Genomic DNA, 17,985 nt, shown 5'->3' with positions numbered 1-17,985 from the left:
TAGCTAGGATCTAAGCATGAGATATTATGGAAACTGAACAAAGTTTCCTACTTCTAGAACTAGGTTATGTGACACATTGTCTTCCCAGGTGACAGTATGGTAAGAACTAGTGCTCTTATATATTATTTATTACTTTTTTAACTTCCTCAGGACCAAAATGATAGGGCCTAACAAAAGGTAGGATTTCAGACATACAAGCATCCTTTAATGTGATTAGTTTAATTAAGCATATGTAACTGTAGTATCTTCTTTTCCCGTGAGATTAAATAATTTCTAGAATACTAGTATATTAGAATAGAACACTATTACAAATTATTGATGTTGTGGCCCTCAGTAGGTTATTTTTCTGGCCAACCTGCAATACTTAATTGTTTAATACTTCAGTAATGAAATAAATTTTCAAAGTAAAGAGCGATACATAGTTAATCTTTCAAAAAATGCAATAGAATGGTACAGTCCCCAAAATTTGATACAGAAATCATTTATTTCTTGACTTACATTTCATTTAGTATTATGATTCAATACTTAGATTTCTTTCACAATACAAATAAGGTATGTATGGAATGACTTTTTTTCATAATGTAGGAATCATGACCTGTCATAAATATATTCTCACTCCCTATAAGTTGTTCCTATAAAAGTTTATACTCAGGATTATTTTATTTATAAAACTAATGAAAATATAAGCCACTTAGTAGAACTGAAAATCTTGGAGATTAAATATACCATATTTTTCAGAATATAAGATGCTCCGGAGTATAAGACGCGTATTAGGTTTGGGGGAGGAAAAAAAGAAAAAAAAAATCTGCCTCTGCCTACCAACCTCCATCGGTATTCATCTGGCTAGCGTCCTTGCAGCAAACAGCAAGCAGCCTGGTCAACTTCAGCACGTTATCACAGCCTGATTCAGTACGAGGAGCTGATTGGCAGTTGGATCATCCTCCTGGAATACCACCAATCAGCTGTTCCAGGCTGCAGGGATTGCCACAGCCCCTCGCCGCCTCCATGTGTCATTTTTGGCCTCCATGTGTCGCATTTTTGGCCTGTGTGCGTTGTGTTTTTAGCCTCTACACACCCCATTTTTGGCTTCCGCATGTTGCGTTTTTGCCAGTTCCAGGCGGTGGGGATCGGCGGTGGTGGCAATCCCCGCCACCTGGAACTAGCCGAAAACGCAATGCATGGAAGACAAAAACAAGGTGTGCAGAGGCCTAAAATGTGATGTGTAGAGGCTGAAAACGCAATATGCAGAGGGCAAAAACGCAACGCACGGAGGCAGTGATTGGCAGCAATGTGCTGTGGCGATCCCCGCAGCCTGAAACGGGTCTAATATGGAGCATGCGGAGGCTGAAAACATGATGCACGGAGGCCAAAATGCCCGAAGGGTGGGCAGAGCTTTGGCAACATTCGCTGTGTAAGATGCTCAGACATTTCCACCCACTTTTGGGGAGGGGGGAGTGCGTCTTATACTCTGAAAAATATGGTAGATAAAACCCCATTCTTTGTGTTAAAGCCTACATTAGCTAAAAAAAAAACTATTAAAAACCCATATGACTACCTCATAAAAAATCCTGAATAACATCTCTCTTGATATAAAACATCTAAAGGATTTAATATAGAAATTCATCTTGAAGTGTAAATCAGTGTAGAAGAAATAATCATTTTGACCATGTTTATTTTCCCCCATTGACTCATAGGAATGTTCAATGTCCAAGACTGAGTGGCTGTGGCTCCCGGCATCCCGATATAGTCAGTTGACTCCATCACTGACTATTGGGGGCAAGTCCTTGGCCCCCACAGAAAGGGCTCGCAATCTGGGAGTCCTCCTGGATATGCAGCTGTCCTTGGAGGAACATCTGACGGCTGTAACCAGGGGGACCTTTTATCAGGTTCGCCTGATTCGCCAGTTGCGGGCCTTTCTTGATCGGGATTCCCTGTGCACAGTCACTCACGCCCTCGTCACCTCTCGCCTTGACTACTGCAATGCTCTCTACATGGGGCTCCCCTTGAGGGGCACCCGGAGGCTCCAGCTGGTCCAGAATGCAGCAGCGCGGGTAGTGATGGGAGCAGCATGGCGCTCCCATGTAACACCGCTCCTGCGCGAGCTGCACTGGCTCCCGGTGGTCTTCCGGGTGCGCTTCAAGGTGTTGGTTATCACCTTTAAAGCGCTCCATGGCATAGGGCCTAGCTATCTTCGAGACCGTCTGCTGCTACCGACGACCTCCCAGCGACCCATGCGCTCCCACAGAGAGGGCCTCCTCAGGGTGCCATCAGCCAAACAATGTAGGCTGGTGACCCCCAGGGGGAGAGCCTTCTCTGTGGGGGCACCTACCCTCTGGAATCAGCTGCCCCCAGAGATAAGGAGAATCCAAGACCTCAGTGCCTTCTGCCGTGCCCTTAAAACCCACTTTTTCCAGCAAGCCGGGCTGGCTTAGGAAGAAATTTTTTAAAATTTTTAAATGTTTAATTGGTTTGTGGTTTTTTAAAATTTTGGGCCAAATTTATATAGATTTTAATTGTTTTTAATATTTGTATTTCATGTTTTTAATTCTGGCTGTGCACCGCCCTGAGTCCTCAGGGAGAAGGGTGGTATATAAATTGAAAATAAATAAATAAATAAATGTAATGTAATGTAACATTTAAATATATTAACAAATGTTCAAGGGAATACAGGTAGTCTTTGACTTAACCATTTGTTTAACATCCATTCAAAGTTACAGTGACACTGAAAAAGTGACGTACCACTGGTTATCACACTTATAACTGTTCAGCATCCTAATTATCGCGTGATCAAAACTCCTGCACTCAGCAACCAGCATGTACTTATGAATTTTACAGTCTCCGGGGTTCATGTGATCACTATATAAATCTTCTCAGAGGGCTTCCAATAAATAAAGTCAATGGGAGAAGTAGAGTTTGCTTAATGACTGCTATAAAAAAAGATGCTGTTTCCCATGCATTTGGGGTGAGGGTAAATGAGCTCTACTATTTTGATGCTGTGTGGAATTATTTGGGTGTCAGTGTGGATGTGGGATTGGTTTGGTAGGTTTGTTTGCTTTAATTTTGTAAGCTGCCTAGAATCACTTGTGTGAGATAGGTGGCTATATATAAATCATATAAATAAATCATAAATAAATTTCTAAAGTATCTTCTAATATCTAATTCCTTTTATAAACTGGAATTGTACCAATTGCACTATAAAACAAAAAATATGTCATAAGGTCCCTGGATGCTTTATTTAAACGTTTTTCAGAGGACAACTTCCTTCCTATAAGTTCCAAATGAGTCAGGACTTGGAGAAAGTTGCTCTTTGTTTCTATGAGACATAATTCCTTCCCCCGAAGCTTCAAAATGTAATTCAAAACAATGAAGATAAGATCAGTCAAGATTACATCTTTACTTATTGATGCAGGAAAGATTGATTAGAAAAGTTTTCCGCTACAAATGGTAGGCTAGTGGCTTGATTGATTGAAGTTAAAATTCATGGTAATCTCTCTCTTTACTCCATTCCTAGACATTTATACTTGAAACATTGAATAATCATTTTCTAGAGGGATTTAAATATATAAAAAGTAGTAGTGAATCTTATTGATGTAAATAAGATGCAAGTTCCTTCTGTCTTACTTCCTGCCTTTATTTTGCTTACTATTATTATTACTATTATTCATTTAGTGCTTACTATTATGCACCAGAAGAGCATTTGACCCCCTTTTGTGTCTTCATCTTTGATAAAATAAGTATATATTTTTATTTTCAGTGCTGCTTTTATTGATCATAGCTTTGTATACCATGTTTTCCCAAAAATAACACTCTGTCTTATATTTTTTTGAACCCTGAAATAAGCGCTTGGCCTTATTGCTATGCGCTCAAAAGCCTGATAAAAAGCTTATTATCAGGGTATGTCTTATTATGGGGGAAACAGGGTATTATTATCATGGATTTAAGTATTACTAGCAATTTTGTGCTATGACTTTCAACCAACCAACCTACCTCACAGGTTTATTGGCAGATATAATGAAAGATAACTCTATATGAGCTACTTGAACTCTTTAGATTACCAAATAAATAAGTATTAACATTTTCATAAAGCTACAAAATTCACATTGCTTATCCTTAATTCACACAATTTTTTTTCATCCTAGGTACACATGTTATGGAAGGTTCTGGAAGAATGGTAGTTACTGCTGTAGGGGTAAACTCACAAACTGGAATTATCTTTACTTTACTTGGTGCTGGAGGGGAAGATGAAGACGAAAAAAAGGAAAAAGAGAAAAAAGACAAGAAAAGTAGGCACTTTTTAAATCCTGTAAATTTATTTTAGAAATAATTACAGATAGTTGTTGTTCATTTATCCTATATGTAAATTTTGAGTAGTATAATTTTAGAATTCACTGATACTCTTCAGCCATTCAAAATAAATTTAAAAACAAAATTAGAATCTTTTCAGTATCTGAATTATTTCAACCTAATGTTTCAAATTAGCTTCAGCTTTCAATTTGTCAGCCTGTAGAATCAAGTTTCTCTCAAGTGTTCTTAGCAATAACACTAAAGTAAGATGTGTTCAATGAGACATATCAGATAATGATAAACAAAACAGAATAATTATTTAAAAAGTCTAAAAAATAAATCCTGAAGCATACTTTAGCATGTTGTATTCATATTCAATGTGATCATACCAGGGATTTATTATACAGTAATAATAATCAATGATCAAAGTTATAGAACAACTCTTTGGGAAAACATGAGATTATGAGAAGGCTACAAGAAAAGAACAAAGACAAAATTGAAGCAAGGACAAAATTAAAATTGCAAACTGATACAATTTTATTAAACTTGACTGGATTAATCAGCTGGAGAAGCAGGGAAATTACTGAATTACAATTAAACAATAAAATAATAAGGCATTTCCTGTTTTACAAACCAAAATGAATAGAATGCAATACCTTGTAATTGGGGTTTGAGCACTATATTTTAGCAATGTATCTGAAATCTTGTAAGCTTAAGAATGACTTTAATTGCCCTCTGCTGAGTTTTCTTATCACTTCTTCAGAAATTTTGCCTCTGAACATTTTAATAGGTTTACTACATTAGTTTAAACCTATATTTATTTTAAACAGAATTAAACATTTTGTTTAATATTGCCTTCTATACATACTGAATTGCTCATTATTCCTGTAGATCATTATATGGTCCAATAAACATTCACATTAGATTGTTGCCAGTTATTCTGAAAGAAAATGGTTTTTAGCAAATTAATAGGAATAGATATCTCAGTCACAAAAAATATATAAAGTGTTTACCAATTTCTTGAAAATGATAACTATTTTTGGTTTTAGGTAAAAAACAAGATGGTGCTATTGAAAATCGTAACAAAGGTAACAATATGACTTATATTTTTAAAAATTCAAATATATGTTAGAATAGCACCTTTATTAGAAATAATCAGAATACCACAGTAATATGTCTAAGCTTTCAATTTTTGCAGAATTCTTCATTAGGTTTTTAAAAAGGGTAAAGTAGCATTTTGAATGAATTCTGTAGAATTCAAAAGCTTGCACACTTTTTCAGGGTATTCCAATTTGTTCTAATAAAAGTATTATTGTATTAATTTTTTCCTAAAAATAACTTCTATGCAAAATGTTCACTGCATCTTAATTTTAAATATCAAATATATAGTTTATGATAGTATTAAAATTACAATATGGGTGAACAGAACTAGTAGAACAATATTTTAAGTGTGATAAAGAATAAGATGCCTAACTTGTTGGTGACCATGCTATTTAATAATGAGCATAACATTATATTTTTTAGTGTTGTGCAGATAAAACATATAGTAGCACTTGAGACAGTATAGTCGGTGCAAAATGGATTTCACTGATTATTTCTATTTGCAATTTTAGGCAGAGCTGTTCGGAGTTGGAATAATTCTGTTTTAAGTTCAAAAGACTTCCAGGATATAATTTAAACTCAAAATTTATGGTATTTTGTGCTTAATATGATTTGAAATGAAATTTTTTACACATGCCTGCTGGAAACTCTGGAAATTTAAACATATACTTTTGATTGATTGAAAATTGAAGCTTACCGTATTTTTTGGAGTATAAGACGCACCTTTTTCCCCCCTAAAAGGGGGTGAAATTTAGGTGCGTCTTATACACCGAATGTAGCCCCAACCACCCATTGGCCCCCACCCTTTGGCCTCTGCCTGCAGCAGTTACCTCCTTGCAAGCAAACAGCAAGAAAAAACAGCTCCTTTCAGCTTCAGCACAGCCTAATTAGCACAAGTTGATTGGATGGCCTCCCGACTCTCAGCTGATTTGCTCTCAGCTGTTTTGCACAGGACTCTGTTGCTTGCTGCAAAGAGGTAAATTGCTGGAGCAGATTTTTTTTTTCCTTATGCTAATCAAGCTATGCTGAAAACGAAAATGAAAGTAAAGCAGGCTATTTGCTGTTTGCTGCAACGAGGCAAAATTGTGCAGAGCAGAGGGAGATTTCTTTTTCTTCTTTTCTTCACCAAAAGAGGTAGGTTCGTCTTATACTCCGGTGCGTCTTAAACTCCAAAAAATACGGTATTTCTCTCAATAAGTGTTAAAGTAGCTCCTCTTAAAACTGTACAAAATTAATCTCATATCTTTTATATGTACTCTAGATTTTCTGGAGCTTATTACATTCCCACCTGATCCAATCTTTAATAGGTGAACTATTAGGCCATTCTGGCGAATGATGTTTAGAATTCTTCCTAAAAGATAGGTGCCCTGAAATTACTTATACACCTGATCAAAGCCATAAGATTCTGCTATATTCAGACCCAAAAACAGAAGCAGATTGTTCACTCAGTTAATGATATTTTGCTATATTCCAAGGTTGTATTTGGTTGTTTTGAAATTCATGATCTGCTTCTGAGCCATAATAAATTGTTCATTCAATTGTGTTTTTATGAATTTAGCAAAAGCTCAAGATGGTGCAGCCATGGAAATGCAACCTTTGAAGAGCGAAGATGGTATAGATGGAGATGACAAAAAAAGAAATAATATGCCTAAGAAAGAGAAATCAGTTCTACAGGGAAAACTGACAAAACTAGCAGTTCAGATTGGCAAAGCAGGTATGACTCTTCAATTGTTATGTTTCTGGAAAGAATAAAACCATGGATTGGCATTGTGATACAGAGAATACAACAGACTAGTTAGAATAGATTACTGGAGCTTGTCACATTTCAATTTGTGCTGGTGATGGTGTAGTTGAACGTCAGCTAAAGTTAACACCTTTGTTTAGGTTTGATTTATAATATTTAAAATTTGACTCTTTTCACAAGCTGAACCCTGAAAGTCCAGCTTCTGCCATTTCTTTGCTTTGATCACACTATTTGAGTGGTGTCTTAATGATTCTGATTACAATGTATTGAGTTTGCCATTACCATCAATACTCCTCAGAGGTTACCATAATAGCCATTATGCTAATTTTTAATAAGAAATGTTTTAGGGCATCATAGAACATTTAGAAACCATGTTGAATTAATCAAAATATTTTTAAAACATATCCTTTTCTTACTTTTGGTACTCAAATCAATGTTCATGGAAAGCATGTTGTTCAAAAACAGTAGCTATTCAAAAGCTTTTTACCTTTGTTTATTCTAGAGGTGGCATGATTAGTAGCCATTGACAATGTTTACATTCCATGATTTTCTAAACAGTAGTTTAGAGCCATAAATAGTGCTGTCTACCAATACTTTTGATGGCAGTAAATCAATAATATTAATTATGTGCTGTGTACTTACTATCTTATTGTCCTTTTCTCTAAATAAAACAATCTCAAATGTTGTAACCCATGGGAGTTACTCTAATCCTTTCATTGTGTTACTTGCCTTTTCTGCTTTTAGTTTCAGCTTTAAAATACACACTAGATTTGAATAAATGTAATATAATGGCAGAGTTTTCTTTTCAGTGTTTTTTTCTAATGAGCAACACAAAACTTTCCTTTTTCTTAACTGCAACATAATATTTTGACATTCTCATTGAGGTAAAACCTAAAACTCCAAAACATATTTCTGGATCAGTCATTACCAGTTCAGGCCTCATTAATATATATGTGATTAAGATCTTTTTGCACTATAGATTTTGGCTCTCTGAAACTATATGTGCCATTGTTCATAAAATTCTAGGCTTCAAAGAAATTGTTTTAACATCTTCGCTATTTTACATTACTAAGGCGCAGGTAGAGGATACATAAAATCTGGCTTGACAATAGTCTATGTGAAAAAGGTCTGGGTATCACTAAGTATTCTTAGGGATCACAAGTTAAAAATGAACCAGCAATGTGATATAGCTAGTGAAAAAAATGTTATCTTGGGGTTCAGTTTATAGGAGCATAAAATCCTAATTGTAGGCAGTTATTAGTTCACTTTACTCTGTACAAGTTTATCAGCCAGTAGAACACGCAACCACATGAAAAGGTGAGTTCTTCACTGAATCTTTAAACAGAGTCTAAATGGTAATCTGTCAAAGATACTTTACTGAATTTTTGCCCTAAGAGGTTATGCTAGATTGCCATTAAGGTACCTTCCAATTCTATAAACTGGTGACTAAGTTTGTGAATGCTATTTAAGACTGTTATTTATATGACAAATAATTAACTAGGTCTCTTTTCTTCGTGAAAGGGTTGCTGATGTCTGCTGTTACAGTCATCATTCTTGTATTATATTTTGTAATTGATACCTTCTGGATCCAGAAGCGTCCTTGGCTTGCAGAATGTACACCCATATATATTCAGTATTTTGTGAAATTCTTCATCATTGGTGTTACTGTTTTGGTTGTGGCTGTTCCAGAGGGTCTTCCACTTGCAGTAACTATCTCGTTGGCTTACTCTGTAAAGGTATGAGCAAAAAATGTGATTTGGTATGTAGTGTTTTAATATGTAATAGTTAAGTATAGGATTTTTTCCCCAAGGAAAATAATATGCCTATAATAAAATATAACTTCTGTGATATTTGTTTGAAGTGGTTATTTAATAGCTTATTTCATTTATTTTCAAATTTTATATGCCATTTCAATGAAAGACTACAAATGGCTTACAACATGGGCAGTACAACAAGCAAAATAAAATAGTATTCAATCATTACCAAAAGCAACAGATCAGAATTTAATATCTGAAAACACCACCACAAACCTTCTCATAAAAAATTGCTAAATAATGTTCATATTGGAAAGGGCAATGAAATTCATCCTCTGAAAACACTGCAAAAAAGCAACATTTCAACTGCCTTCCTGAATATTAACAGGAAGGATGAATCCACCTTAATAGGGTGTAGGTGGAAGGAACAACAACAAGAGGATTTCACTGGATAAAGACTATCTCAGAGAAATGTAATTTCTAAGTAAACACTCTATTCAACTCCTGAATGGACCGGATTTGCAGCATACCTTCCCTAGCAGTATATTGGGTAGATTTTACATGGTGTAACTGGTGTCAAGGGTATTCAAGATCCAAGCTTGAATATAGAGCTTTATATATAATAGCAAACTTCTTGAATTGATAAACAATGCAGCTCCTCCAGTAAAGATAGTGAGCAGGCAGGCTAGGCAACTATAATTTATATTAACTATAAATATAGCTATAGTTATAAACATAGTGGTGTCTAGGATAGCTGCATGTAGACTTGGCTCTAGCAGTCCAAGTGAGAAGAGCATAAATAACCATTAGTAGTATTCTCTGCTGCAAGAACAGTCATAGTTGACACTTCAGCCAATATTTAGCAAATACTTTCCTGACCACAGCCTTCATCTGCTGCTATACAAGTATAAGAGAACTCCTAGATGGGGAACTGACTCTTTCTGAGGGAACAAAACTAAAGATAGAAAAGATGGAACAGTACAGTATGCTACACTTCAAAGAAAAATGTGCAGAAATGACTTTGAGAGTTCCCCCATCATATGGCTTTTTGCCTTGCTTAACCCCTAGTGGATGTAAGTCCATTTCAAAGTCTTATGTGCCTATCTAGTAATAGAAGGTGATGAGGACTTCAGAGATAAAATGCCTGGGTGGAATTTGATGAAAAATTTCCCTCTTAAGAATGAGCAACAAGACAAAGGAATGATAAGTTGCAGAAAGTGCTATCAAAGCCAAAAGATACAGCCAAATATCAGAACACAGTGCATTACATGAACAGATGGGAGCTCCATGATGGAGGTGGGCATGAAGGAGAGCAACAAGCAGAAGCAGTCTGTGTATTATTCATCTGATCTAATGGCTGGCACTCTTACAATCTAGAATTAAATATAAATTTTACCTGTTTATTTTTTAGAAAAGATATGTATGGCTATTTATCTTAGAGCACAACTCTGGGCAGTTCGCCATAATAATAAAATTACAATCTATAAAAAAAAAAAACTAAAAAAGCCCCAATGTCCCATTCATCTCCTAGGATGATGCTCCCATAACCATCCCTAGGCTCCCATCACTCTATCCCAGTGGCTTCTGGAAAACTAAAAGACTGGGAGCCTGCCAGATTCTTTCCAAATGTTACAAATACGCAGTTTACGCCTTTATTTTGTCTGGTATCTGCTGGAAAACCTCCATATTTGTCTTCATATAAGAAATTTAACTTGAGTAAGATGGTAACAAATACTTTCTAAGAATGCCTTAATGCCGTTCAGACATGATTTTGTACTTTTTTTGAAACAGAAAATGATGAAAGATAACAATTTGGTCAGACATCTGGATGCTTGTGAAACAATGGGAAATGCAACAGCCATTTGCTCAGATAAAACAGGAACCCTGACAATGAACCGAATGACAGTGGTCCAGGCATATATCAGTGAAAAGCATTATAAAAAAATTCCTGAAGTACAAGCTATTCCTGATAAAACCTTATCATATCTTGTAACGGGCATCTCTGTTAATTCTGCTTATACTTCCAAAATCTTGGTAGGTATATATTGAAAAGATATATGCTTTAACATTGAACATACCGGTATTTCAATCCAAACTAAGCATTAATATTTTGTTAATTAAGTATATTTTAATCAATGTCTGTGTAAACCTACTTAAATTTAACTTGTTAAAGGTAAATATAGTAAAATTCTTTTTAAATATTTATGTCATATTACAATATTATCTGTACATTAACATTATTAAACTTACAAGAGCTTTCTTGTAATTAATGCTAGTAGATGAGTTCTCTTGTATTTAATGGTGTTGAAAATTAATATTAAATGTAAAATGCTATATTTACATTTGCTCTTCAAAGGTTAACCCATTTTAAATTTATAAAGCATAACTAAACTTTATTCTGGATAATATAGAATTAATGGTCATATAAAGTGATCCTTAGCTTTATTTATTTATTAGTCTGTCCTCATTGTTTTTACAAATCAGTCTGTTGGCTTCTAGTCTGGTGCTTTAACCACTAGACCATCTATTAAAAGATACAAACAAATGTATATAACATATTCTTAGCATAGTTTTTTTTTCTTCAAAAACTGGGTTCTCCAAATCCCTAGATGTCTGTGGCTATTTAAATGGGTTCTGTGGAGCTAAAACAAGAAAACATGAACTAAGGGTGAGTCCCTTCAGATAGTTTATTTTCCCCACAATCTTCTACAAGGGACTAGGTGGAAAACAAATTTGAACATACACAGCCATCTGATCCCATCTCAGTGATGTTCTCAGAAATGTTTTCAGCTGATTGTAAGATGTTCTAGAACAGGGGTGTCAAACTCAAAGCCCAGGGCCTGGATCCAGCCTGCAGGGTGCTTAGATCTGGCCCACAGGGCCACCCTGGAAATAGCGAAGGACCGGCCTGCGGTGCCTCTGACAGCAAAGACAGAGCTCAGGAGGGATGCAGGTGGAGGGTTGCAGGAAACAGTCATAACCTAAATGGAGCTTGGGAGGGCTGTAGGTGGTCCTCCCGAGCTCCATTTTCGCTGGCAGAGGGTTGCAGGAGGCTGTCACAGCTGAAAAGAGAGCTCGGGAGTTTGTTTTCTGTGGCAGAACGCTTGGGCCACTACAGGTGCCCCCGACCCGAGTGATGTCAAGCTGGCCATTCTCATCCTGGGCACGCCCACTCTGCCCCCCCCCCCCGAGGTGAAACACAACCCTGATGCGGCCCTGAATGAAATTGAGTTTGACACCCCTGTTCTAGAATGTAGAAAAAAAATTAAAACCCCTGTTATAGATATACATTACAAGATACATATTACAAGACCATATACAGAGAAGTGCCTTAAATAACTCACCAAACCAAATATAATCCATGTTTGACATCTGGCAAATTCTCCGCAGCAGCCCCTATGCTAGTTTTGCAATCTCAAGAGAGCAGCAAAAACAATTTTATTGAGAAGCTATGAGCATGGTCAGTAAATTGAATCTTACTTGCTATATGTCAATTTATGTATGTTTCCACAACTACAAACCAACATTTGTGGTAATATAATATATGATTGTGTTTTTAGATTGCAATAGCTTCTAACAGTCATGTAGTTTGATCTAATTAAAGAGACTTCCCATGGGGGAAACTGGGATATAAAAACCTGATATGATAATAGGTATGTGTGTGTGGAGGAGAAGGATGTATGGCTTATTGAGAAGTTATTTCTATCAATTCTTTATCTGAGATTAAAATACACATTTAATATTGCATGTGGACAAAAATGTCAAATGGTTTTTCTTAATTAATTTATCTGAATCCCCAAATGTGACTAAATCTTAAAAGTTGCCCTTGAAGACAAATGGCAATTATCCCAATTAGGCTTTTAATATTCTACAAAATGTGCTCCATTTTAGTTTCTGTAATGTGTTTTTTGAGAAATGCACTTTCATTGAAGCTACATATAAGACATTTAATTTAAGCACAGAATTCATAATTCGTAAAACTGTTTCCAAAAGGTTAAATCCTAAATTATTGTGGCTTATTTTAATTGAAGCAAATTCCTAGTCAAAAAGATTGCTTTGTCTTTCAGCCTCCTGAAAAGGAAGGTGGCCTTCCTCGCCATGTTGGTAATAAAACTGAATGTGCCTTGCTGGGATTCCTTCTGGATTTGAAACGAGATTACCAGGAAGTTAGAAATGAAATACCAGAAGAGGCACTCTATAAAGTCTACACCTTTAACTCTGTTAGAAAATCTATGAGTACTGTGTTAAAGAACTCAGATGGCAGTTTCCGGATCTTCAGCAAGGGTGCTTCAGAGATAGTACTTAAAAAGCAAGTTATCTTTTATATTTGGGAATTCTTTGTATTCTTGAAATTGTATTCTTGAAATTCCCTAGCATTTAAATAACTCTTATTATAGAGATCTGAATAAATATGTGAAAGAGTATTTGCTGGTAATTGAACACTGTATTTGTAACTTCTCAGTAACTTTTAAAACTAGAATAATATATTCTATTTAGAATATTTGCTTTGCTGATAAGGTTGAACAAGCAGCCTTCAAAGTGGTTGTAAGGGTGTTTTTAATCTGTATTAGCAATTGAATGCTTTTGTTTGACATGTTGTAGTGTTAGATTAATTCATAAACTATCTTTTAAAAAGTTCCTTAATTTTAGAAACAGTTAAGTCTTCCTTGACCATTCCTGCAAAAGGGGATATTCCCAGGACCTTTTAAGGAGGCTCTCCTTAAGAAACCATCATTCAGCCCCCCTGCCTGGACAATTTTTGTTCATCTTCCCTTTTTAGAGAAAGTAGTAGAAAAGGTGGATATTTGGCAGCTTCAGAGAATTCTGGATGAAATGGATTTCCTGGATCCCTTTCAGTCTGGATTCAGGCCTGGCTATAGGACAGAGACAGCCTTGGTCACACTTATGGATGATTTCTGGTGAAAGCAAAAAGGAGATAGTGCAACCATTCTTGCCCTTCTTGACGTCTCAGCGGCCTTCAATACCATTAGCCATAGTACCCTTTTGGGCCAGTTTCACAAGTTAGGGCTTGGTGGCACAGTTTTAAACTGGTTCAGCTCCTTTCTCTAAGCTCACTCGGTGTTGATAGGCATTTAAAAATCCAACCCCCAACCACTCACTTGCAGCTTCCCGCAAGGCTTGGTACTCTCTACTCTTCTATTTAACATCTACATGAAGTCACTGGGTGAGATCATCCATCACCATGAGTTGAGATATTATCAATATGCTAATGATACTCAGCTCTACATTTCTACATGTGGTGACCCAAGTGATGTTGTCTCTGTCCTCTCGTGATGCCTGGAGGTTGTGGGATCCTGGATAGGGGACAATGGACTTCTGTACACTGGCAAGAGTGGGTTTGAGTGCACGGAGCCTCAGGATACTGGGCTTTGTCATCTCTGGTTCTTGATGGGGTTGCATTTCTCTGTTCAGACCCAGTTCACAATTTGGAGCTTCTTCTGGACTCATGTTACCTGCTGAAAGAGCAGTTAGCGGGGTGTGACTAGGAGAGCTTTTGCCCACTCTGGTTTGTGCACCAGCTGTGACCTTTCCTGGATCTTGACTCTGCACTCAGTTACTCAAGCCCTGATCATCTCTCGTCTGGACTAATTCAATGCACTCTACATGGGGCTATCCTTGAAATCCATTTGGCAGCTTCAGTTGGTGCAAAATGTGGCAGTGAGAGCAATTTTTGGAGCCCTAGTGGTTCATATTATACCTCTGCCTGACGAACTACATTGGCTACTAGTCTGCTTCCAAGTACAGTTGGTTATGACCTTTAAAGCCCTTAATGGCATAGGTCCAGGCTACCTGATGAACCATATTGTCCCATTAAGTCTTTCCCGTCCTACTCAGCCTGGTAGAGGCAGCCTGCTGCAGATCCCATCAGTCAAAGAACTTTGACTGCTAGATTCCAGAAGAGCCTTCTTTGCCACAGCACCTGCCCTTTGGAACACCCTGCGCTCCAGGATAAGATCTGTCCCCAATCCCCTCTTATTCTGCAAGAGTTTAAAAGATCGGACCCTGCAAGTTGACCTGGAGATGCAATGGGGGAGTTTATCTCTGGAAGTGGCTGCTAGATTAATAGCAGACTCAACACCCAGCCACCCCAAACTCTGCTGCCCACTCTTCCATCTTTTTTTTTTTTTTTTTTTTTGCTAATCATATTGATGTGTTTTCTTTATTTTCTTTTTCTTTGGTTATTTTACTTTTACTTTTCTATTTTACTTTTGCTTTGTTTAAACCTCCTTTTTATTTCTTCACTTTTTATGGTTGTGAGCAGCCCAGAGTAGCCCCAGAGCGAGATAGGCTGCAAATAAATTTAATAATAATAAAAACATTTCCATTTGTTTACATTTTTATTTGAATTAATATAGCCAAGCTGAATATATTCTCCTTCATGATTTTTAAATGCAAAGCTGGATTGATGATTGTACAGTTGAGTAGGAATAGATTAGATAAAAGAAGAGTTGGAATGTTATTTGTACAGTTATAGTCCCATAATCTTTTAATTTCTGCTACTACTATGAATGTTATTATTTACTGGAATTACTGCTGAAAATAATGGTATTTCCTGGGAAGCTTTTGCCAGTTTAGTTCTTGAACAGTTTCTTTATTGTGCCTTATTTATAGAATCTTGTAGTTAGTTATAGCTGTGAATATACCACACAGAGAGAAAAATACATTTTGAAGGTTTATTACTCTTCTGTTAATAAAAACATTTGTCAAATAGTGAAATAAGCGTAGCACCTCTTGTTTGAAAAGGATGTTTTATACTTACAATTTTTTATACTACCTACCATAGGCAATTTTGACTCTTGGTGATAGCCTGAGCCTTCTCTTGGCAAGATTGCCTCCTTCCTAGGGCTAAGACTGTCTCACAGTCACCTAGTTTGGCTTTGGGCTTCAGGTGGGACTAGAACTCACAGTCTCCCAGTTTCTATCTTGATGCCTTAACTGCTACAACAAACTGGCTCTTATGGCTTATTGTTTTTAACCTTTAGACTATGCATCAAAAATATTCCTACTTAGGGATCTTCTGAGTGCATCCCAAACCATGTTAAGTACATTATGAATTCATAGTGATTTAGAATAAATCGCATATTATCCTTCTCATATTTTTTCCTAACATTCTTCCAATTTCTCTTCATCACTAAACCTTGGTACACATTTTTCCACATTGTTCAATGGAGTTAAACAAAATCTCCATAAATTAAAAGTATTTTAAAAAAACCTTATTAGGCATTGAGAGTGAATTCTTTGCGTTGGAAGAGATTTCATTGACATTCAGAACCTTGAAATGGGTTGTATTTTGTTTGTAGGTGTTTCAAGATACTAAGCGCTAATGGTGAACCAAAAGTATTCAGACCAAGAGACCGTGATGATATTGTAAAAACTGTTATAGAACCTATGGCATCAGAGGGACTCAGAACAATATGTCTAGCATTCCGAGACTTCCCAGCTGGAGAACCTGAACCAGAATGGGATAATGAAAATGATATTGTCACTGGTCTTACATGCATTGCTGTTGTAGGCATTGAAGATCCTGTGAGACCTGAGGTAGGGCAAAATGTCATTCATCATGGTTTGAGGATTTAATATCCATTGATTTAAACTTGTCTTCCAAGCCTTTCTGGAAATGAGTAATAACTATTCTTAGCTACTGTTTTGGGAAAGTATATGAACTCCCACATTTCTTTTGTTCTTTATTTAAGAGTAGTGATTGAATAATATTCATTATAACAGGCATATATATTTAATTTAAAATTGCTTAAATGTCACAGAAATGGGTTCTTACGCATTAGAATAATTCTGAAGCCATTTCTTCAAAATGCAGATGTTGTAATATGTTTTGTGCTATACGATGTGATTGGTATAGTTTTTATTTTTTATATCTGTTGCCTAAGAACTAGGTTTGGCCACAAATTCTTTGTGCATCGATTAAACAGTAATATGTTCCAGTCTTTTTATTTTGCCTGAACCTCTTAGTAAGTCCTTGGTAGTACAAGGGTTTAAGGCACCCTGTTATTAAGCTGCTTAAGACCAGCTGCCTGCAATTACTGCAGGGTTCGAATCTCGCCAAGGCTCAAGGTTGACTCAGCCTTCCATCCTTTCTAAGGTAGGTGAAATGAGGACCCAGTTTGTGGGGGCAATAAGCTGACTTTGTATAAATATACAAAAGGATGAAGGCTATTGCTGAGCACATTGTAAGCCGCCCTGAGTCTTCGGAGAAGGGCGGCATATAAATCAAATTAAAAAAAAAAAAAAAAAAGTCAGTTTAGGGTAAGCATAAAATCTTATACTGAGTAACATAGTCAATGAGCTGACTGTCTCAGATGTACCAGGAGTTGTATTACTGCAATTTCCAGATTACTGTGTTTCCCCCAAAATAAGACAGGGTCTTATTTTCTTTTGAACCCCAAAATAAGGTTTTGGCCTTATTATCAGGGGGGTCTTATTATTTTGGGGGTGCAGGAGGCCCGGGTGGCCTGCGCACTTACAGAGAGAGGTTCCCTTCGTGCGCCGCCGCCATCAAGCCCCTCCCTTCCCACGGGGTGTGTGATCAATCCGCATGAGTGCCTGTCCCCCACCCCCCACCCCGCTCACGCGCCTCCCAGGCTTCATCATGTTGATGTGGGTGAAGCCGGTGAGCACCAGGTCCTTGAGCTCATAGTAGAAACCATGGCCTGGGCCAGCTCTCCCGGCAGGCTCCAGCTCCAGCTGTCACCATAGAGTGGGAAGCACACTCCCAGAGTGGCCGCTGCCCTGGCTGGGTTTGGAAGCCGCAGAGGCAGAGTTTGGGGGAGAGAAAGAAAGACTTCTGCTGCTTCTGCTGCTTTCCTTGCATGCAGCCAAAAACAGAAGCAGCAGAAGTCTTTCTTTCTCTCCCCCAAACTCTGCCTCTGCCACATCCCTGCTGGAGGCCTCAGGCCACTGTCACCATAGAGTGGGAAGCACACTCCCAGAGCGGCTGCTGCCCTGGCTGCAGCAGAGGCAGAGTTTGGGGGAGAGAAAGAAAGACTTTTGCCCGCTTCTGCTTTTGGCTGAATGCAAGGAAAGCAGCAAAAGCACAGAAGTCTTTCTTTCTCTCCCCCAAACTCT

General features: G+C 37.2%; 1 protein-coding gene across 1 annotated transcript in view; it reads left to right on the top strand.

Moving 5' to 3' along the window:
* Positions 1-17,985, top strand: part of ATP2B1 (ATPase plasma membrane Ca2+ transporting 1) — a 75,988-nt gene that overhangs the window by 46,991 nt on the left and 11,012 nt on the right. Inside the window, exons 6-12 of the mRNA XM_070947943.1 lie at positions 4,140-4,283; positions 5,334-5,372; positions 6,944-7,099; positions 8,651-8,865; positions 10,675-10,917; positions 12,951-13,192; positions 16,206-16,443. Of these exons, the coding sequence (XP_070804044.1) occupies positions 4,140-4,283; positions 5,334-5,372; positions 6,944-7,099; positions 8,651-8,865; positions 10,675-10,917; positions 12,951-13,192; positions 16,206-16,443 (1,277 nt within the window). The remainder of the gene's footprint in view (positions 1-4,139; positions 4,284-5,333; positions 5,373-6,943; positions 7,100-8,650; positions 8,866-10,674; positions 10,918-12,950; positions 13,193-16,205; positions 16,444-17,985) is intronic.

Source organism: Pituophis catenifer, unplaced genomic scaffold (genome assembly GCF_029215685.1).
Source record: "Pituophis catenifer annectens isolate HBS135680 unplaced genomic scaffold, rPitCat1.0.hap2 SCAF_7, whole genome shotgun sequence".
Classification (NCBI taxonomy): domain Eukaryota; kingdom Metazoa; phylum Chordata; class Lepidosauria; order Squamata; family Colubridae; genus Pituophis; species Pituophis catenifer.
Note: the sequence above shows the minus strand (reverse complement) of the source record. Positions and strands in the feature narration are given on the sequence as shown.